Genomic DNA, 21,490 nt, shown 5'->3' with positions numbered 1-21,490 from the left:
TTTTTTTTTTTGGAAAAAACATAAATTATCTTCTATTCTTTTTTCTTCTGGTAATTTTGTATGTGTAATGTTTTGATAATGATGGTAAAAGAATGATAGAAAGCATGAAACTCTAATTCCATCATGTAATTTTTTAGTGTTAAATATTTCATGTCTCTTTATTTTTTTTATAGTAGAAAAAAAAAAGAACTCTACTAATTATTTTGGAAAATAAAATTTTGTATTATGTTTAAAAAAATGAATATATATTGTTGAGATTTATATTATTTATTTTATTATTCTTTGAAATTGTGATTAGAGTAAGATTATTTAACATAACTCTTATCGTATTGAACATTTTTACTTTAATTTAAATGTTTGTATTGAAATTGTTTTTTGAAAGTTTCATGTTCAATATCAGAATATTTTTCAAAAGTTTCAAATTTAACTTATAGTTTGTTATTATTGATTTGTTCTTGTTAGTTTAAATTTTCTATTATTATTATTTTTTATTTTTAGAGTGTAAGAAATTTTTTAAATATATTTTTTTAAAATTTAAAATGTCATTGGGTGAAATATTGATAATCATTTATTATTTTAATGAATTTTAATATTTATTAAAAATAATTTTTTAAATAATCATTTATAAAAAAAAATGTTGATAACTTTTTATATTTTAAAAATATCTAGCGATCGAATCCAATAACAAAGTCGGTAAAAATAGAAACCGCCACGACTTTATCCTCACAAAACTTTTTTTTTCATTTGTAAGAAACAGCGACGACACAAATGTTTCTCAAATGGCTAGTTTGTCGTCGCAAAATGTTTTAAGGGATAATACTTCATTTTTACAAAAAAAGTTTTATTTATTTTGCATGTGATAACAAACGGCGTCGTTTAAATAGTCATATAGTAACGGTCAAGAAATCATGTAAGGGCGAGAGTGCGAGAGACAGTCACCGGCTTCAGCCTTCTGGCAACCACGAGAATTTTCAGAGAACAAAGGAGAGAAAGCTAAGGGTAGAAATGAGATTTCACGCATCAACAATTTCTAGGGTTTCTCAATTCAAAAACAGAGCTCCGCTTTCGTATCAATCCTCCTCTCAGCGTCGAAAACGGTCATTTTATTTTTTTTTTCTAAAAGAATCCGAAATTTGTTTCAAATTATTGTTTGGTTCCCTGGAAAATGCATGAAAATTGAGGTTATTATTTTTCAGGTGTAATTTTGGAATAGCATTTGATATCGACGGCGTCATTCTTCGTGGCCGTGTTCCCATTGGAGGTTCTCCACGAGCTCTGAGAAGATTGTACGGAGATTCTGGTACTATTAAAAAATTTTCTATTGATTTATTTTCATATCATGAATTTTATTTTCTCTATTTTAATTTTGTTTGGTTAATTATGAAAAGAAAAAGAGGAAAAAAAAAAGAAAATTTGTTAATCAATACTAAATTGTATTTTTAATGGATTATTTTCACAGGTGAATTGAATGTTCCATACTTGTTCTTAACTAATGGTGAGTCACTCTGAAGTGAGGCTACTTTATTACTGTTGATGGAATTGTAACGATTTTAATTGATAACAGTATTTTTTAACTTTCTATTGGAAGTTGACATCGGAATTCGTACATCCGGTGTCACGTCTATTTCGTGTCAAATATGTGTAAAACATGAAAATTTCAGTGTCATATTTGTGTCCACACGATCAAACACGGAACACCTTTTTTTTTTTTTTGTAAAACACATATATACTTTGTGCTAAAATTTTAGATGTGTCGCTTTCATATCTTTTCTTGTATCATTTATGTGTCATGTCATCTTATGGTGTTTAAATTTGGTAGGTCTAATTTGAAGAGTTGATCCTTAACTTATATATAATTATGGTATAAATTGGTGTTTTTGGTTGTTGGAAACTGTGAACTTATTTGGCATTGTTTGGGAATCCTACCACAATGCCAAATTTAACCTACGGAAGATTTTGTGTCAGAGTTGTATGAGGATTGTTATATTATCTCAATCATAAAGTGAGATGGCTGTTTGATTTGAATAGGAGGTGGCATCCCGGAAACGAAGCGAGCCAAGGAGTTAAGTGAACTTTTGGGAGTGAATATTATGTTTTCTCAGGTAAGGTTTTGGTGTTTCTATATGAGTGTAGATTTTTCCTTGTGTGATGTTCTGTGTGTTTGACAAATGATTACCATTTTCTTGTGATGCAGGTTGTACAAGGTCACTCACCTTTTAGAAATTTATTGAAGAAGTAAGTTGATATGGATCTTCATTTTGTTTTTGACTTCAACATCTCTGAGTTTAAAGTATCATTAAACTTTGCAACATATTTTGGTCTTATGTCAGCTCTTTCCTTGGATCACCTTGTTCTCTTTTAGATTTAGATTTTGATTTTTGCTAATCATCAAAGATGTTAAGGAGGAGTATTTGAATAAATTAAGCAGATGCTATACTTAGGTAATCAATAAATCAGATTGTTGTTTCGTTGGATTTATGTAAGTTCACTTTGAATTGGTAAATGATATCAACGTTTGTGTTTGGTGCTGGCTGCATAATCACTTAGCTTCTGCTGGGGAGTTGCAACGAGGATGACTTTGATTCTCTTCAATAATATCATGTGGTAAGAAAGTAGATGGATTAGAGGATCAAACTGTGGAGTAGCTAAGTTACCATAAATCTGAAGGTTTCATAGTTGTAGCAGACATTATAGGCTGTTGTTCTTGATTTGATTTTAGTAAATAAGTTGGGTGAATCTCACATCAATGCTGTTTTCTGAAAGATATTCTTTAGCATGATCAGTCTAACTGAAAAGGAAGATATTTATTTAATTTCTAGAGTGTGGAATCCTTTTTCTTTTGCTTCTAAATTTTTTTTGCTCTTGAATATTGACATTGTTAAGTTGTATTTAACTAACTACCCTATGTGTTATTCTAGTTTTTCCAACTGCTGTGATCTATTTAGATGTTCTCGTGATTTAGTTAGCTGATATTTGTTTACTTTGTCTTCTCTAATTCAGATTTGAGAACGAACTCATTATTGCCACTGGAAAAGGGGACCCCACGTTGGTGATGTCTGAGTATGGTTTCAAGTAAGGGCTCAATTTAATGTTTAAGTCTGGGAATGTCCTGATTTTCATAGCATATATTTTTTGACTTTTTGGAAACCTATATAGCTAAGTTATTTTGGTGCTAGAAAAGTTGTGTCATTGGAAGAATATGCATCTTACTTTGAGAGCATTGATCCTGTATCTCAATATAAGAGATGGACAACTATGCCACTGTCAGATAGGAAGATGCCAACATTGCCAAGATGTGATGTTTCCTCAGGGAGGATTAAGGCAGTATTTGTTGTCAGTGATCCTGTAGACTGGGGCAGGGACATTCAGGTGTTTTTTAATTCTGCTTTTGAATTAGAACTGTGGTTCTATATGCATTCCCTTGAATGATGTAATTTCAATTTCTTTATTAATTCATTTTCTTGTTTGGGTTATTTTCTGTCACCATTACTTGTTCAGGTGTTCATGGTGTTCAACATGAAATCAAAACAAGCTCTGAAATTCTTGAACTGCATTTTTCTATTTACTTTTCTTTAGAGAAAGAAATCATTACAAAAATGTGAGGTAACACTTTTATTGTCATAACTTGTTTGTTGCTTGATGAAATATCCTTGTCCAAAATTTGTGAAACAGTTTCATGAAATCATTTGCTCTAAGATTTTAAAATGTTGAAGTCATGCAACAAATGGATGTGGTATTTTGAGTTTCACTTTTTAGATTAGGTTATAGGTTGAACTACATTGCTTTTTGGATATTGGGGATATATCAACATTTGGAATTTTTTTATGGGACTGGGACTGTGCTTTTGCTGAAAGTTGCAATCTAACCTAAAATTCTAATTGTGACAGTGTGAAAACTGTAGTTACTCAACATCTTACTAGAAATGATCTTGTTGTTCCACATCTCAAAAATTGATTAATGGATTGCATCAGGTGCTATGTGATGTTTTAAGATCTGGAGGCCTCCATAGAGAAGCAAATAGAAACCAACCACCTTTATATTTTGCTGCTGATGATCTTGAATATCAGGTTTGTTATTGTGCTTATTTATGTATGAGAGAAATTCAAGGAATTCATCACATACATTTCATATGGACTCGGCATAGAACCACATTATGCAGATATAAAGAGAACAATTCTGAATTCAAGGGGTTCATTTTAGAACTTTTTTTTTCTTTTGCTTATAAATATCTGTTGACTTGAGAGTTTGAGATTGTGTACATAATGCTGCTTGCTTACAGCTAGCAATTTTTGGAACCTTTATTGGTTGAAGATCATCTGCCTACGTTGTGTTCTTGGCATCAAGCATCTTGATGACTATATTCTTAACTATTTTGCAGTAGTTAGTAGAACTTCCACTTCTGTGGACTTGACTTTAAGCAAGCTTCTATTCTGAGTTATGTGGAAATAGAATTTGATCCTTTTAATATTTCTCATTTTCACTTACCTCAAATTTGGCACTAAACTTGCTTATAACCTCATCTGCTAATTATGTAATACAGGCTGCCTTTCCTTCTAAGCGTCTTGGAATGGGTGCTTTTAGAATTGCACTGGAAAGCATCTTCAACAGGTAAGGTTAGTGTCTCATTGTATTAGATGGTTCTCATCAAATTGAGAATTCAGCTTGAACTACTTCCTGGGTCGCATAGAACTAAATTGCCTTTTTTGAAAAAAAAAAAAAAAGGAATATTTCTCCATTATTTTGAAAAGAGAGCTCAATTTTTCTTGAATGTTTTCTATTCATTTACTACCCATGTCATGGGCATAGCAATGAATATTTTACCTTCTGCTGTAACTCCTTTTTCATTTCAATAAACTAAGAGATCATTCTTTTTATCTGGTGAAATACTTTTTGTTACTTCTATAAACAAAGTAAAAGTAGTAGATTTTCTAATAAGAAAATTTGAAGCATAATCTCTTCATCCTGCAGGGTTCTCAAAAAATCCATATGACCAAAGACTTATACAACAACAACAACACACTAAGCCTTATATCCTATACTCTAGAGTCGGTTGTATGAAAAACCAAATAAGAAAATCAAGTTAGGTTGTAGTTTGAATCTTCTTGCGCCACTCATTTCTATCAACAATCGCCTTTTCATCTAATTCCTTAACCATTATATCGTTTTTTATTATTTGCATCCATATCTTTCATGATCTACCTGTATATGTTTTGATCTCTCCTAGATCTAGCGACTGAATTCTCCTAACTGGTGTACAGCTAGGTCTATGTTTCACATAGCCAAACCATCGCAAACAGCCTTTTCTCATCTTCTCTTCAATTCGTACTACCCCTAATTTTTCTTGAATCTCTTCATTTTTTATTTTGTCTCTTCTAGTCTTACCACACATTCATCTTCATTTCCACTATGTTTATTTTCTTCTTATGTTGTTTCTTAACAGCCCAACACTCACTTCCATATAGGATTGCATAAAATAACTTCATTTAATGAACTGTAGTGTCCTCTATTATTATAAATTTTATATCTGTCCTTGCAGAATCAATCCCAAAGGTCTGGAGTACGTATCTTATGGGAAACCAAATCCATTTGTATTCAAGAATGCTGAAGCAATATTGAACCAACTTCAGTCATCTTTGTGTCTAGATCATTCGGAGAACAATGGAGTCCCCAGATCACATCCGTTTAAAACACTTTACATGATTGGTGATAATCCTTCAGTTGATGTCAAAGGTGCACAACAGGTTTGTCTACATACTCCTTTCGGTTTTCCTCAATTGAGTTCATAAATCTTGCGCACTTGGTTATACAAAATGCATACAGTTTTACTTTTGTTTGAGCCTTGAGGATCAAAACTTCTTTACATCGTTTGATTTCAAGGCAGGCCGTCCTTGGTTTTCTATTTTGACAAGGACAGGTGTTTTCCGAACAAAAGATAATCATGCCGAATTCCCAGCAGACCTGGCAAGTTCATTATTCTACCAGATAGTGCAAAATATCCAAAAAAAAAAAAAAATTGTCATACTTCTATGTTTTATCTTATTAGGTTTCACTTTTGGTTGCGCAGGTTGTTGATACGGTTGAGGAGGCAGTGGACTATATTTTGAAAAGGGAGTGTATGTCTTAGAATCAGCCCTTTTTCGAAATGATTATTCATATTCTCATTTGAGTGACATAATGGACGCTAATGCCATGACCAAATTTAGAGGTTTTTTGAATGCCAAATATAAATTCCACCATTGTTTATTCTTTCCATTCTGCTCTACTTCTCTATTGAACGTGGTCATTGGTTTGGTGTATCGATTTACACTAATTTATAAAATATTATCTGTTTTAAATTATTAGATATTATAATTTTATTTCGATTTTATCACATAAAAATATTTTATAAATTAAAAAATAATGTGAATATTTATATCTCAACGCCGATTTGAGTGAGATCTATGATTCCCTTTACGATAATGACACATGGCCCGGCGTCATATCTGAATAGGCTGAAAATTGGCCTGCTCTGGTCTGCTTTTCTTTCCCTTTATTTTCCCCAATTCCAATTATTCGAAAAGGCAAATCGTCTAATTATTTGACTATAGCGAAAACTGTAATGGATACACCACCTAGATTTAAAGAAAAATTACTAATAATGCTTCGAATTTGTCATTTCGCCATTAACATTATATACTTTCCTTCTTTCTTTTTTTTTTTTTTTTTTAGGTCCAAAAATTATATCTTATTTTTTGAATATCTAAAATTTTTAATTTTTTTACATTTTAAAATTATTTTGTATGATTTTTTTATAATAAAAGTTATGAAAATTTAATTTTATAACAAAATTAAAATTTAATATTAAATAATTAAAATCAATTTTTTAAAATTTCTATGAAAATTAATAAATTACAAAAAATTTGAAACGAAAGGAGTATCTTATTTTTATTGATCATCCAAATGAAAACATAAAATCATTTTTGGATATGTTTTTGACTCAATACATGTCAAAAGTTGAAATAGATGAGAGAATTAACTTATTTAAATTGTATTTTCTCTCATATAATTTCAGTGATTTAAAAAGATGACATTCCTCAATGTTAACAATTTAAAAAAATATGTATTTAAATCTCACTTAAATGTTTTTATGAAAAAAAATCCCCCAAAAAGTTTTTTTCAGACAAAATCCCAATAAAGTTTTTTATACATTAACGAAAAGACAATAAAATCTCATTTATAAAAAAGAAAAAATAAAAAAATTATCAATTTTTTAATCCGTTCTTGAAATATCAAAACTCAATTTTTAATTGTCAATTGAAAATTATTTTTTTTAAATGCAATTTTTTTTTTAAAGAAAATGAAAGCAAAATTGATAACGTTTTAGGGGTAATTTCTTCACAACGCCTTATCCAAGTACAACTCTTCTCAGTTGTGCAAACTGTGCTAAACAAAGCCGATAAGCCCCTCAAACTCGCTTCCCCTCTTTTCACCATGGAAGCAACTCTCCTTTCCTTTCCTTCCTCCAAACCTCCACCTTTACAATTCCATACCCTAAAACCCAAAACCCAAATTTTCCGCTATTGTAAACCCAAATTCCCTTCTTTCAAACCATCCCCTTTCCCTTCCATCAGGGCAGCCATTTCCCGCACCAGAAAGGAAGAAACTGTTGAAACAGTGAAAACCCAATTGGAAAACTGTAATCTTTTAGCAGCTATAGAATACACAGGTTTCACTGTTAAGCAATTCCAGAATTTGCGTAGATCACTTCCAGAGTCATCCAAGTTACTTGTTGCGAAGAACACTTTGGTTTTCAAAGCCATCGAAGGGACTCCTTGGGAAGCCTTGAAACCATGCATGAAAGGCATGAATGCTTGGCTTTTTGTTCACTGTGAAGAAATCCCAGATGCTATTAAACCTTACAGGGTGTTTCAGACAGAAGAAAAGGTTGAAAATGACTTTACAGGGGCTGTTTTTGAAGGGAAGTTTTATGGGCCTGGAGAGTTTAATCTGTTGGAAAATATGCCTACCAGGGCTGAGATTTATGCCAAGCTTTTGGGAAGTTTACAGACTCCTGCAATTGGACTTGTTGGGACACTCCAGGCTCCTGCCAGGGATGTTGTTATGATTTTGAAGGCTTATGTGAAGAAGCTGGAGGAGGAGAGTGGTGGGAAATAATTGGGGCTCTTCAAGATTGCTTGCTGGAGAACGGAGATTTCTTGTATTTGTAAGTGTAATTTAACCCCCATTTTCGATTGTTGTATTTAAAGAGAGAATCATGTCAATTGTGCTAATATGTTTTTCATTTTTTTAGAATTATGTGACATTGGAATTTGAATTGGTGGTGTTGGAATCACTTTGCAAGATCAAATTTTTTTAGTGATTCTTTTGAATTTTCTCATCTTCTAATCTGTAAGAGCCCTATTTATTTCAAGCTCTCATTGTTAGTGCCTAAACTTGAATTTAGCATCTGTATCTGAGGAGCATCCCAGTTATTAGAAACTAGAACTTTTAAGATAAAGGTCTGGCTCAAACTTGGAGTGGGAAAGGTATGAGATTTAGGCTACAAGAGAGAGTTACTTGCTGTTTATGTATCTCAAACCTTCATTGGCTTCCATATGTACAGACAGAGAAAAATAAAATGGCAATCTGCATTTCTTAGTGAGTTTTGTTCCTGCTGCAAATCTTGGTTTTGTTCAAACCCGCTACTCTATGTTGCATTTCATTAGAACTGAACTTGAATGGTAAAGCTTTAAGTTTGTTGTCTGTTCATTCTCAATCTGATTTTTTCTTTTTGTTATTTTTCGTTGTATGCATAAACGGTTTTTAAATTATAATGAAATTTTCAATGTAATCCCTCAATTTTAAAAATCTCTAACGTGATACTTAAATTATAAATCTGTTAATTAATATAATATTTGAAAGATTGTATGTCTATTTTGCGTTATTTGAAGCTATCCATATTAATTAAGAAATTCATAGTTCAGATGTTATATTAAAAATTTTTAAAGTTAAGGAATCACATTAGACATTAACTTGTGTATAAATTAAGCTTGCTAGTTAATGGGGACTTGGATTTTTAAATGTAAAATTAAAATATCATAAATAAATATTATTATATCAAACATTCTTTTGTTTCATTGTGAAGATTTTAAAAAACTCAAAACCATGATGAATGAGATTATTGTTATCTTATTTATTATGTTCATAATTACGATAAATATGATATAATCGAAATGCATCCGCCATCACATTTAAATTCCTGATCCGTCGCCGCCAAAAAAGCAAAGATAGTTAAACCCAGTTGGCATTAACTAACCTGTAGAATCAAAAACATTGAAGAAAATTGTAAACATTGTTAAATCAAAACAAGCATCAGTCCAACCAGAAGAACAAAGAAACGGATAGCATCCCAGAAGGGTGGTCTTGGAGTCTGTTTTAGTTGGAGAAATACTGATACTTGTATGCTGGCCATGCCCGTTCAAAGCAAACTAACTGCTGAGGGTAGTGGTTGCTTGCCACAATGATTCCTGAGCAGTAGCCTAAAGGTCAGCTTTGCACAAGATAATAGTGAACGGTGATTATAAATTTAATATAGCTGTAATTATATTTGACGATTTGTGTATTCATATTGTATAAAATATTAAAATTTATGTATTCATATCGTGTTTTACATAAAAAATACATGTCATAATTCATGTCGACATAAAAACATGAATTACATTTTTTTTTTATTAAATCTATATATAATTATTGTTAAAATTTTAAATCATATCATATTCATGTCCTTTTTTCGTGTTATATTCATGTTATGTCACTGTATTATATTTTAAATTGTCAATTCTAACTGCAACTAATTCCAAAAAAAGAGAAGGTAAGTCATTGATTTTAGCTTTTACCAGATTGAGGATGATAGACGAAGAGCAGGAACGTCATGGTTTTTAGATTTTAGGAGATTGAGTAACAAGCTTATGTTTCATGCAATATTTATGTGCAAAAATAATTGATTCACAAAAAATGGTTCTGATAAAGAAAATCAAGGAAATTGGTGTTTTTAGTTTTTCTTCGAGTCAAGAGTGTATTCGAGTATAATATAAACAAATTTTGTTATATTTATGATATGTTCATTTAATTAATGATCTTAAAATATTGTTCGTGATCATTTATTAAGTTTAATAAACAAAAAAAAAAAAAAACATAAATAGAATCTATTCACAATTTGTTCGTTGAACGTTAATGTGCAAATTTATTCTTCTGCATTGCTTGTGAAAAGATAAAAGTATCCAAAAACCATCTTTGCTAATATGCATGAAATGTGTGAGTCTTGCCTCATCTTTTTACATTCTGGCTTTTGATTTTGCTTACTTTTGCAACTTCTCAAAGCTAAAAGCTATAATCAAAATCCTTTTTTCCAGAGCCTGCATGTGAATAGCTGGACCTTCTCAAAAATCACAATACCCACTGACTTTTGGAGATTTAAAGACAATTCATCAATTAGTATCCTATGGTGTTCCAGTAGGTCCAACCCTTCTCCGAATCTGGCGTATAATGGGAGCTTTATGCACCGAGCTACCTTTTACCGAATCTCACCTTTCCCGAGCTCTGAATCTTGCGCATAGCGAGAACTTTACACACCGAGCTACCATTACCCCAATCTCGCGCATTGTGAGAGTTTTACGCACCTATCTACCCTTTTTGGTGTTTCGTTAGAATCATAGCTGATATTACAGATTAGTGAAAGGGATTGCCACCGCACAAAATCCACATCTCATCTTCACTGAACTCCGTCTCATTTCTTCAATCCAACTCGAAAGTCAAACTGCAGACATGTCTTGTTACAATTGAGAAGGCAATTGCTTTAGCTATAGCTACACCACTTTACCAAATGGGAGATCTCATGTTTGAATCCCCTCACCCTTGATATTATTAGGTAGCAGAAAGAAAAGAAACAAAATCACAACAAAATGAAGTAGTTGCCTCTCACCAGTTTAATCTTGGATAAACTAATACCATTAGTTACTTACTTATAATTATATTTTTAAAATGATCACCTAATTATTAAATTTTTTGATTTAATCACCAAAATTTGAATAAATATTTTTTTATCACCCTATCGATAGCCTTTAATAACATGTTGATGTGACAAAATCACATCATCTAATATGCCACAATATTATTAAAATAATATAAATTTTAAAAAATATAAAATTTACTGACATAACAATATCACATGACATCTGACAAATAAAATATCACATCATTACCACATCAACATACCATTAGACACTAATGATTTTTTTTTTTTTTTTTTTGCCAATAGAAAGACTACAGGTTGAGTGATAAAATTTACTCAAATTTTAGTGATTAAATTAAAAATTTTAACATCATTTTAAAAATAAGAGCATGGTTGGATGACTAATGGTGTAATTTAACCTTTTAATCTTTGCCATCCAAAGTGTCCGAAGAAGTTGAAAAATGTAAAAGAACATAGAATAAAAGCATACCAGCTTGGCAAAGGGAGCAGACACCAAGAATAGAAGTATCACTTTTGAAGTAAAGTCACAAAGTATGAGATTCCTTTCAATCTTTAGATTGATTATGGTGAATGGAATCAGAACAAAAGCAACACACGACAAGAGTTAAAAGAACATAACAGCAAAACTTTAAAGCAGAAGATATTCGCATGCATTATCTGAAAGGCCATATTAGCAAAGCAAGAAGCATCTATTAACAAAATCAGCAGGCATCTCTAAGCTAAGCATTATAGGCCTAGATCATTTTTGGTTCAGATTCTGATATACTATTTATTTACTTAGTGTTATGTGCCATTCTTGAGGTGCTTGGCAAAGATTGACTCAACAACTCCTTGAGCTATGGGGTGATAACTGTCACGAGCCTCTGCAAACACCCTTTTGGCCAAAATCTTCTGTTCCTCCTTTCCGATTCCTTGTACAAGTAAACTATAAAGTGGACGAAGGTACTTCATCCTCCCAACTTCCTTCAAAGTTTTCTCCACCTCATCATAGAAATCGCTGCACTTGGATAAAATGGCTAGTTGAAGAAAACCCACTTTTACCTCATAATCCTTCGATTCTGATAGCCTGTAGCGTGCATCCAAGGCCAAGACCTGCATGATACAAAAAATAGTATCATAAGCCAACAATTGAGAAGAGAAAAGAATATGCTGATCTGAGGTTTTCAACTATGAAAAATGTATCAAAGGAAGAGCAACAGCATAGTAGCTCGAGTGAAACACACCCACACCCACACCCCTCTCCCAACCCCCAAACCCAAAACAAGAAAGTAAAGATATACCATTTTTATGGCCTCAGTCTTATGTGATACTTTAGAAATGTCTCTCAGCTTGACAACCCAAAAGTTAGTTAGCAGAATAAAGACAATTTATAACTTGCCTAGTGCCTAGTGGCATCCAGCACCAGTTACTTCAGGCATCTCAAAAAACCTAATGATGAGCAGAGAGGTCTCATCTTTAAGTACAACCTAGAATTTAGCAGGGAAAAAAAGGTGTAGATTACATCAAAAAATTCTAAAGCCTTAACAGAAGTCTTGTGTCAGAGAAAATGGTAAAGCTTTATATTGAGCAACATAAGTGAATTCATCCTATGCAAAAGGAAAACGTTCCCTCAATGTCAGCCAAAAAATCTGAGCAACTTGACAAAGTTTCTATTGGCAGCTAATTGACATCAATATATGTTTTCACAATCTCATCATTAGGTTCGTCATTCTTAAGCTAAGAAACCCATATCAGATAAAAAAAAAAAAAGAGAAAATCAACTAAAATATTTTAAACTCCTCACACATTTTCAATCATTCATTAAAAAAATAAAGGAAGATGGAGCTGGTGCCATGGAACATTTGTGTAAATGCTTGACCATATGCTATCTGATGCAGAACAAAAGAAGTCTTTTCCTACTACAAAAGTTTGGCTATATCAATCATGTTGTGCTACTTAGATCTTTTCAAACCATATCCTCATTGAGCTCAATAAAAGTGTTCCTTTAGCATAGTTTTCATTCAGGGTCTTTCCAGTTTTCCTCCCTCTCTTGACCTGGTATCCTCCATTAGATCACCATGGAGGCAATTGTTAGTCTTCTCCTTACATGTCCACTTTAAGCATGTTTCTTCCTATTTGGTCCTCAATGGATGCAACCCCACCTTTAGGTGCTAGCTCCTAATTTAATATTTCCTGTATGCCTACACATCTAGCATAGCATTTCATCTCAACCACAATTATTACAATTTTATCTTTATATATATATATATATATATATATATATAATGGGTTTAAGGAAGGTAGAAGATGAGAAATCAAGTAATTTTAAAACTGAAATTCCAACAAATCATTGCACAACCAAGTCATGTTAAAAAGCAGAAGAAAAAGAAGCTTTAAGAGAGAACCAAGAGTACCTGGGAAGCCTCTACAACTGTAGGCAGGTTCTCTAAGTAGAGCTCCCATTCCTGTCCTTTCCAATCAGCAACTTCATCCTCCCTCGGCATCCTCCCAAGTTCAAATTCATTTGCCAGTGACACAATTTTGGTATATAGATTGGATATCGGTTCATATGCGTCTGGAGGGATACCAACACCCTCAGTCCACAACACCAGGTCTATCTCTTTCTCTATTCCAGGGACATTTGCTTTAAGGAAGTCAAGAAATGTCTCAGTGTCAATTGATTTGAACTTGAAGGTGGCAATATATTTCTTGATAAATTCATCAAAGGCCGGTCTTCCTATCTAAGCATTCCAGAAAAAAAACACATAATGATGTGCTAACATTATTTACAAACAACATAAAAACTGGAAAGGAAAAAACATTCAACATACCTGACGTTCAATGCGCCACAAGAACTGAAAACCTTTCTCATATGGAACTTGGGAATAAACAGCATCTGGGTCCACTCCTTCCTGATTGGTTTTAAGCTTGGTGAATTCCAGGTTGTCCTTAAATCTCTCCATTGCCTCATTTAAGGCCCTCCAACCAATCCCAATACTCAACACAGCTCTGTCTTCACCCTGCACAACCTCAACAATTCACCTCTCTGCATATCTTGTAAATCCCTATAACCAAAAAGAAAATAAGGTAAAATCACTTTAACCTAACTTGCAAATATCACAAAATATCACAGACAAGAACAATCTCTGCTTAATGAACCAAAAACATTTGTTGGTCAATAAAACACAAAATTCATTCTTTACAGCGTGCACCAATGCATGCCATATATCAGAGGTATGAGAAAGTAACAAATATACAAAAGCACTATCCATCAACAAAGCTTTTCATTTTGTAAATAGGATGAGTGGTGATCTAATCATATAATTGACAGAAAAACGTTTGAGTGGAAGTTGCAGTCTTGAAAGCAAGCAACGAGCAAAAGCAAAAGAGCTTGTGTTAAGAAGTCCACAGGCAGCCTATAATAGAAACAGAATAGCAGTTAGGGACCTTTCAGTTTTCCCACTACCTTCTTTGATGTATCCATAGCCAGTTTCCTGTGAAACAGTGTTCGTTGCCAGGCCAGTGACACCATTAAAAAGATTAAAAAGCAGGAGAAATTGGCAAGAAAATGAGTTTGCTCTCTTTTTTGCTAAGCCAGTACCAGTGCCTTCAAAATCAAGAAACTCATCAGCGTTTCCATTTTCCAATAGCAACAACAACAAACAAAGCCTATTAACACAGAGTCAGATCCATCATATGGATCATATTGCATTGCTATGGCCTACTAGATCCTCACTAAGATCGGTAAACAAAAGATCCTTTTTTCTTGTTCTAGTTTCAATCACTTAATTCAACGCTTCCCTATGCAATCATTTCGGAAAAGCACAAAAACAACATTTCAAAGTTACCCAAATAAATCAAACACCTAACAGCAACAACAACAATACGCGGGTTCCACTGTATGATAGGCCCAAAAAGGGAATTATGTTAGGTCATAGTTTAAATAAATCAAACACCTAAAAAAAAAAAAAAAAAAACCACCATATTACCTCATTCAACCAAAAATGCTCATTGTTCTTGTTAGTAATCAAGTTCCCGGTCCAACTATGCGCGAGCTCATGCGCCACCACCTGAGCGCCACTGGCATCCCCTTTGATCACAGTTGGTGTCAGAAACACCATCCTCGGATTCTCCATTCCACCATAAGGAAAACTCGGCGGCAAAACAAGCAAATCAAACCTCTCCCATTCATAATCACCAAACAAGGTCTCCCCTTGCCTTATCATCTCCTCCGTTCCTGCGAACTCCTTTGCTGCAGCTTCCAAAACCCCATCCACAGCCTCCGCATAGACCCTAGTTCTCGGCCCCACTTCCCTAAACCCTAACTCCCCCACTGCAAACGCAAACAGATAAGGCGGAATCGGCTGGTTCATGTCAAATTCCTCAACGACCCTCGTTTCAGAACACCATAAAGAATCGAACCCATTGGGTAACAAGTTGGAATACCCTTCACCGGAAACCGGTGACCGCCTATCCACGTAGCGGGCGGACATAACGGCGGATAATTCTCGAGGAATGTTGAGTAAAGCAGAGTAACGGACTCGGGCGGCGGGGGTGTCTTGGCAAGGGAAGATTGAGCGCGCGTGAATGGATTGGCATTGAGTGTAAACAAAAGGGTGTTGTTTGTTAAACGTTTGCGGCGGAGAGAGCCATTGGAGGGCGGACGAGGAAGGGGAAGTGGAGAAAGTGACGAGAAAAGAAGACGGGGTTTTGTCGTTTGGGAGGGAAAGGGAAAGGTGGGTTCCTTTGATTGGGTCAGGGGAAGGGGAAAGAGAGAAAGGGAGAGGTGAAAGTGTGGAAGGGGAGAGGATTTGGTGGATTGAAATGGAGCGGGTGTCGAGGGAAAGTGGACCGGAGTGAGGTGAGGAGAGGGTGAAAAGAGCAGCGCCGTGAATGGTAGCGGAAGGGAAGTGGAAGTAGAGGGAGAGGGAGATGTGGGTGGTTAAAGGGTGGTTCGAGTCGGTGAAGGAGTGAGGGTCTAAGGGTGCCATTGGAAGGAAAGAAGAGGAACTGAAATGAGGAGGTACTTCGATGGAGAGGATTTTGGTGTCTTCATTTATAAATGGAGGGAGAATCAAAAATAAATAAATAAATAATAAAATATATATATATATATATACATATTTTAACCAAAATGTAATTAACTTTGACAAGAATAATTCTTCTCAATGTAAAAGTTTTAGATTTAATAATAATAAAATTTCAGGAATAGAATGGTTTTGGATTCTGTTTAGATACAATATATTTTATATTACTTGAAATTTTTTGTATTTAAATTTTTTTTTAGATCTTTAAATTAAAATTATTAAAATTTAAAATATTATTTTAATTTAAACGAGTTATAAATTTAATTTTGATTTAAGAGTAAAAAATATAAAAATTACATTAATATAATTTTTTTAATTTTTATATATAAAAAATAAATATTTTTATTAAAACAAAATTTATGACAATAAAAAAAATATTTAATCAAACATGTATAGAAAGGATGATTCCTATATCTATTACTAAAAACCGTTCGGTTTGTCAATAAATTAAAAAAATAATAAAACGTGTGTTTATTATTACAAATTCATCATTGGAGTATAACAAATCACATGTTATTATTTTTTTATAAAAAAATCATAATTTATAAATAAGGTAAGAAATCATAAATGTTGAATTTAAATTTAAAACTTGATGAATGTTATCATTTCATGAATTATAAATCTTAATTCATGTTTTTTTTTTTTATGGCAAGGTTAACAATTTGCTAAGACCCAAAGGGCACAATTGCAAAAAGACAAAAAAGCATAACCTGGCTTGAAAATGTGTGTCAGTGTATGTTTGGCTTGATTCCCTTCTCTCTATTTCTCTTGTTGTTTAGTCATTAGTCTGAGAATCTGAGGTAAGAAACAGAGGAGGAAATAAAAAAGTAAGTTCATATGGGTTGTTTCCCTCGTGGTGGAAAATCAAACAAAAAGGCAAAGAAGAAGCTGCATACCAATAATATCAAGAACACCACCAAGTCCTCTGATGATCAGATCCCATCTACTTCAGGTTCTTATTACTATTTCAAAACCCTCTTTTAAGTTTTGATTTTTTTTATGTACCCCAGAAAATATTTTATCTTTTTTTTTAAATTAAGTGAATTTCCATTTATTTTGGCTGAAAATTGATTAGTGTTAGACCCATTTGATTAATTGTTTGAATTTTTTTAGTTTTTTTGGGTTTTCAATGTGATCTGATGTAGGATTTAGAAAAAAAAAAAAGATGTTAGTAATCTTTTTTTATTTTTTGATTATTTGTTAGAAATGCCAACTTTGGTTTGTTTTGAAATTATAAGAAGCTGTGAAAATGATGAGAATTTTGGATTTTTTGAGTCCACAAAGATGAAAATTCAATGGGTATTTATAATTCTAATTTTTATTTATTCGGATTAATCATATATTTATACAGATTTGGAACCTCAGTTGCTAGCTTGAGTGTGCAATTCAACTAATTTATTTGCTAAAAATTTAAAGTCTTTCTTTTTAACCTTACTGTTAATAGTAGTAGAAATAGGGAATTGCTAAAAATTTAAAGTCTTTCTCTTTAACCTGAGTGTTAATAGTAGTAGAAATAAAGAATCATGGATTGATACATTTGTAATTTCTCTCAGTCATATTCTCTTTTTATTTTCTATGATAAAAGGATATAGAAGCTTGAGCCTTGATTTTGTGGTTTTCATGTAGCAATTGTTGTGATGAGAAAGATAATAAAACCTGTCTTTGGCTTTTGCTGCTGTGGTAGTGCTACATGTTTTTGAATCTGATTTCAACCGTATTATATAAAATTTGTTTTTCCTGTCATGGTAGATAAGCTGAAGGTGAATCATGTACCAGATGCTAAGAAGGAGGCTACCAAGGATGGAGGGTCTGATCGCATTGCGGCACACACCTTTACTTTCCGTGAATTGGCAGCAGCAACAAAGAATTTCAGGGCAGATTGCCTTCTGGGTGAGGGAGGTTTTGGCCGAGTGTATAAAGGGCGATTGGAAAGCACTAATCAAGTATGTGTTACCTTACTGTTTTTGCTTTTTATTAGCATTTTTAACTGTTTATTTTGAAATTCAGCATTTCGTTCTGTTATGTATGCTTTAACTCCTTGAAATATTCAAGGCCTGACTTTGACCTAAAATTATTTAGAATGGTTGAATTCGAAAAAATCTTTAGATTTTTTTTAAATTTAATTTACTTTGGTGAAGAATAGTCAAATCCAAATGTTAGTGGTTTCCCCTGAAGTTTCTGTTAGAGCCATTTGCAGTTTAATATTCACTGCAACATCTCATCATCACTTCCCCCTTCCGTCCTCTTTCTCTCAAACTTATGTAATGTAAATATGCCAAAAAAAGAATGTTTAACGATTCTTAAATTTAAGTTGTGTGGATGATATTGGATTCTTGAAGTTGTTACCAGCATTTTGGGTTGTGATAGACTGACACGAAACTATTGGTAGAACTTAGTGTATATGTGGGTGATGTAACAACCCATTAAGTCTCGTTGAGATTGGTGGTGTTTTCCCTGGGATATAAGCTCTCTGTTGCATATTATGAACATAGATGGATCTCTTAGAATTATTTTAGATGTTTTAGGGGCCCTTTGATGCATTATCAAGTATATGCTCAGAGATTTAACAGTCTCCAGGTCCATCTTCAGCCCTTTTCTGTAACTTTTATTTATTAAACTAGAATCAGCACCGTCATCTTTCTTGTCACCAACGCAACAGCTTACCATTTGAAAAATGCATTTTGGGGGGTAAATAATCAGATGCCTATTTCAGAAGTGTTAATGGAATAGGAACTAGAGAGATTGAAAGAAATACAAAATCCTTAGGTCATCAGTATATTGCATTTCACTCCGTTTTCTTTCCCTTTTTTGCTGAAGAGCATAAACTTAGCTGTAAGACAGTGTACTTCTCTCCATTGATCTTATACGCCTTTAGTTGATGATAGAAATCCAAATTTTGGTTGTTTTGTTCTGCTCATCTAAAATATGATAAGGTTGGCTTGTGGAATTTCATTCTTCATGAATATTTTTAGTTTTGGAAATATATGTCCCTTTAACCGTACATAACTTCTGGTTGACCTTAACCTTGTCACCTGTTTTGCTAGGTTGTCGCAATCAAGCAGCTTGATCGTAATGGACTGCAAGGGAACAGGGAATTCCTTGTCGAAGTATTGATGTTGAGCCTGCTTCACCACCCTAATCTTGTCAACTTAATTGGATATTGTGCTGATGGAGATCAGAGACTGTTGGTTTACGAATACATGCCATTAGGATCTTTGGAAGATCATCTACATGGTATGTACAGCAATGCTTGTCTCTATTGTCATGTCCGGAATCTTGGTTTCTGTCACACCATTGAATGTCATTCACCAATTATCGTGCTTAATACTAAATTTTTACATTTCTGGTGTTAGATTTATTTCTGTTTGCTTAGTCTGTTCTTGCAATTGTTTTCATTACCTTGTCATGTCTCATCTTTTAAAACAGATCGCCTATTATTTTTCTTATGTGCTTTTATATTCCAGACTTACCTCCCGACAAAAGACGACTTGATTGGAATACAAGAATGAAAATAGCTGCAGGTGCTGCAAAAGGTTTGGAGTACTTGCATGACAGAGCTAGCCCACCTGTCATATATCGTGATTTAAAATGCTCGAACATATTGCTTGGTGAAGGCTATCATCCTAAGCTATCTGATTTTGGCTTGGCCAAATTGGGTCCTGTTGGGGATAAGACTCATGTATCCACTAGAGTGATGGGGACGTATGGATATTGTGCACCAGAATATGCAATGACCGGTCAGCTTACGTTGAAATCGGATGTTTATAGTTTTGGGGTTGTTCTGCTTGAAATCATTACTGGAAGGAAGGCTATCGACAACTCAAGAGCTGGTGGTGAACAGAATCTGGTTGCCTGGGTAAGATAGCCATGACTTCTCTTGTTTTTACTGTATTGCTGACAAATCAAAGACACTATGTTGCTGTGGCTTGTGTTAAAAGACGAAACATGACAATTCATCTGTTTTAATCATATCTCTTATATTTTTGCATGAACATGCTGTAATAGAATCTCGATTTCCTAACAAACCCCTATAGTCTGTTCGATTGTTTAAAATCAAACTTGTGTTGAATAAGTACAAAGGTGACGGAAAGATTAGTCCTTAAATGGTTAATAGTTGCTTGGAACAAGTTACTTGTTAGTTATGAGTATTATTTGATCATCGTGTCTCAATGACATCCATATTAGTGGCTACCACGAGAAAAAGGGACTTTAGGATAGAATCATTCAAATGAAGAAAGTAAAACTAGAAAGAAGAATTGCATAAATTTTTTTTTGGTACAAAGGAGGTCGTAACCTAAGGATAGGAAGAAAGGATTACAGGTGCTGGGATTCGAACTCCAGACCTATTAAATGCCACCTCTTAAGGGTGGTTATATGAACCAACTGAGCTAAACTCCAGATTTTAATTGCATAAATCTTTTGCTTTTGTTTAACAGGCTCGTCCCTTGTTTAAAGATAGAAGGAAATTTGCGCAAATGGCTGACCCATTACTTCAGGGACAATATCCGGATAGGGGTTTGTACCAAGCTCTAGCTGTGGCTGCAATGTGTGTTCAGGAACAGCCTAACATGAGGCCACTTATAGCTGATGTAGTCACTGCCCTCACCTATCTTGCTTCTCAAAAGTATGATCCTGAAGCTCAGTCAGTTCAAGGATCGCGTACAGGTTCTTCTACTCCGAGAATGAGAAGGGAATAGTGCAGCTAAGGGGAATCAAGCATTACTCATATGAGAGAATTGAATCTCGTGGCAGCCTATGACTGAGATTAAGAAACAAGAGGTTTATATGTTTCAGATTTACAATTCTCCGGCCCGGAGTTTATTGCCGTGCTGCCATGGCCAGTGTGATGCAACAGGAGTTTTCCCTTCTTTTTTTTCCTTGAAACCCTTTTGGCGTCTCGCCTTTTCTCTTCTTATTGTCCTTTTTTTTTTTTTAGTTTGTTTGCAATTGAGCTTGAAGCTTTGTATTTAAAATGTCATTGATATAGAAACTGGTGTCCCCTTGAAGATCATACACATCTGCTTGTCAAAATTTTTTTCTATATTCCTCCATTCCCAGTGATATTGCTAGCAATTCTGGATTATATAGCTCTTTATCTTGTTGCCAGCTTTTCCTTAAATAAAGCTATAAATGAGGCATGTTTGTAAATTTTTTGGTCAAAAACATTTGATTTGTTTTACAACCATGACTGTCACTTGCTCTGGGTTTTTTATAGGAAACTCGTTATGGCCCTCCTCAATTTGCAGTGAAGAAGAGAATTAAATTCAAACTTTATAATACTTGAGTGACTCTCTGAGATTTACTGAGCTTTTAAAATTTTTAATATCATAAACAAATAAATATAATATAATATTTATCTAAATATTTTAAATTTATTTTATTTTTATTCTGACATCAAGCTCGAATTCAAGTT

The 21,490-nt window shown here is 33.5% G+C and overlaps 5 protein-coding genes across 8 annotated transcripts; 3 read left to right on the top strand and 2 right to left on the bottom strand.

Annotated features, from left to right (window-relative positions):
• Nucleotides 1-904: 904 nt before the first annotated feature.
• Nucleotides 905-6,341, top strand: LOC111296354 (mitochondrial hydrolase YKR070W-like). 3 transcript variants are annotated; one of them, XM_022890615.2, is made up of 12 exons: nucleotides 905-1,097; nucleotides 1,197-1,300; nucleotides 1,460-1,495; nucleotides 2,029-2,102; nucleotides 2,195-2,235; nucleotides 3,001-3,072; nucleotides 3,177-3,369; nucleotides 3,972-4,067; nucleotides 4,541-4,608; nucleotides 5,537-5,741; nucleotides 5,878-5,961; nucleotides 6,065-6,341. In XM_022890615.2, exons 1-12 carry the CDS (start codon nucleotides 1,006-1,008, stop codon nucleotides 6,122-6,124), a joined length of 1,125 nt encoding a protein of 374 aa, XP_022746350.2. In that variant the 5' UTR covers nucleotides 905-1,005; the 3' UTR covers nucleotides 6,125-6,341. The 3 variants fall into 3 exon arrangements, 2 of the variants coding, with proteins under 2 accessions (XP_022746350.2, XP_089596831.1); XR_002690957.2 differs by having other exon boundaries at nucleotides 921-1,097; nucleotides 5,882-5,961; XM_089740705.1 differs by having other exon boundaries at nucleotides 921-1,097; nucleotides 5,537-5,730.
• Nucleotides 6,342-7,373: 1,032 nt separating this feature from the next.
• Nucleotides 7,374-10,799, top strand: EMB3136 (Ribosomal protein L10 family protein). 2 transcript variants are annotated; one of them, XM_089740703.1, is made up of 2 exons: nucleotides 7,374-8,203; nucleotides 10,392-10,799. In XM_089740703.1, exon 1 carries the CDS (start codon nucleotides 7,471-7,473, stop codon nucleotides 8,152-8,154), a length of 684 nt encoding a protein of 227 aa, XP_089596829.1. In that variant the 5' UTR covers nucleotides 7,374-7,470; the 3' UTR covers nucleotides 8,155-8,203; nucleotides 10,392-10,799. The 2 variants fall into 2 exon arrangements, with proteins under 2 accessions (XP_089596829.1, XP_022746050.2); XM_022890315.2 differs by lacking the exon at nucleotides 10,392-10,799 and adding an exon at nucleotides 8,291-8,641.
• Nucleotides 10,800-11,499: 700 nt separating this feature from the next.
• Nucleotides 11,500-14,594, bottom strand: LOC111297262 (leucine aminopeptidase-like). Its single transcript, XM_089740702.1, has 4 exons — nucleotides 14,457-14,594; nucleotides 13,822-14,055; nucleotides 13,405-13,731; nucleotides 11,500-12,103 (listed from the first exon to the last, which is right to left on the bottom strand). The coding sequence occupies exons 2-4, from the start codon at nucleotides 13,951-13,953 to the stop codon at nucleotides 11,795-11,797; spliced, it is 768 nt and encodes a 255-aa protein (XP_089596828.1). The 5' UTR covers nucleotides 13,954-14,055; nucleotides 14,457-14,594; the 3' UTR covers nucleotides 11,500-11,794.
• Nucleotides 14,595-14,603: 9 nt separating this feature from the next.
• On the bottom strand, nucleotides 14,604-16,056 carry LOC149515754 (leucine aminopeptidase-like). Its single transcript, XM_089740699.1, has 2 exons — nucleotides 14,980-16,056; nucleotides 14,604-14,887 (listed from the first exon to the last, which is right to left on the bottom strand). Exons 1-2 carry the CDS (start codon nucleotides 15,979-15,981, stop codon nucleotides 14,792-14,794), a joined length of 1,098 nt encoding a protein of 365 aa, XP_089596825.1. The 5' UTR covers nucleotides 15,982-16,056; the 3' UTR covers nucleotides 14,604-14,791.
• Nucleotides 16,057-16,735: 679 nt separating this feature from the next.
• On the top strand, nucleotides 16,736-21,120 carry LOC111296057 (putative serine/threonine-protein kinase PBL7). Its single transcript, XM_022890079.2, has 5 exons — nucleotides 16,736-17,029; nucleotides 17,827-18,020; nucleotides 19,122-19,311; nucleotides 19,542-19,933; nucleotides 20,514-21,120. Exons 1-5 carry the CDS (start codon nucleotides 16,915-16,917, stop codon nucleotides 20,772-20,774), a joined length of 1,152 nt encoding a protein of 383 aa, XP_022745814.1. The 5' UTR covers nucleotides 16,736-16,914; the 3' UTR covers nucleotides 20,775-21,120.
• The last annotated feature ends 370 nt before the right edge of the window (nucleotides 21,121-21,490 follow it).

This window comes from Durio zibethinus, chromosome 12, assembly GCF_047325235.1.
Source record: "Durio zibethinus cultivar Kanyao isolate XHJ-2024 chromosome 12, ASM4732523v1, whole genome shotgun sequence".
NCBI classification, from domain to species: Eukaryota; Viridiplantae; Streptophyta; class Magnoliopsida; order Malvales; family Malvaceae; genus Durio; species Durio zibethinus.
This window is presented reverse-complemented; position numbering and strand designations above follow the sequence as displayed.

Bases quoted from the DNA above. Each gene is read 5' to 3' on its own strand.
- LOC111297262 (XM_089740702.1), bottom strand. From the start codon at position 13,953: ATGGAGAGATTTAAGGACAACCTGGAATTCACCAAGCTTAAAACCAAT. The intron at 13,732-13,821 runs GTATGTTGAATG...TGGAATGCTTAG, and splicing joins TGTGGCGCATTGAACGTCAG to ATAGGAAGACCGGCCTTTGA. The intron at 12,104-13,404 runs GTACTCTTGGTT...TGTATCATGCAG, and splicing joins CAGTTGTAGAGGCTTCCCAG to GTCTTGGCCTTGGATGCACG.
- LOC149515754 (XM_089740699.1), bottom strand. From the start codon at position 15,981: ATGGCACCCTTAGACCCTCACTCCTTCACCGACTCGAACCACCCTTTA. The intron at 14,888-14,979 runs GTAATATGGTGG...CCTATCATACAG, and splicing joins AGCATTTTTGGTTGAATGAG to TGGAACCCGCGTATTGTTGT.
- LOC111296057 (XM_022890079.2), top strand. From the start codon at position 16,915: ATGGGTTGTTTCCCTCGTGGTGGAAAATCAAACAAAAAGGCAAAGAAG. The intron at 17,030-17,826 runs GTTCTTATTACT...CTGTCATGGTAG, and splicing joins TCAGATCCCATCTACTTCAG to ATAAGCTGAAGGTGAATCAT. The intron at 19,312-19,541 runs GTATGTACAGCA...TTTATATTCCAG, and splicing joins TTTGGAAGATCATCTACATG to ACTTACCTCCCGACAAAAGA.
- EMB3136 (XM_089740703.1), top strand. From the start codon at position 7,471: ATGGAAGCAACTCTCCTTTCCTTTCCTTCCTCCAAACCTCCACCTTTA.
- LOC111296354 (XM_022890615.2), top strand. From the start codon at position 1,006: ATGAGATTTCACGCATCAACAATTTCTAGGGTTTCTCAATTCAAAAAC. The intron at 1,301-1,459 runs GTACTATTAAAA...TTATTTTCACAG, and splicing joins AAGATTGTACGGAGATTCTG to GTGAATTGAATGTTCCATAC. The intron at 5,962-6,064 runs GCAAGTTCATTA...TTGGTTGCGCAG, and splicing joins CCGAATTCCCAGCAGACCTG to GTTGTTGATACGGTTGAGGA.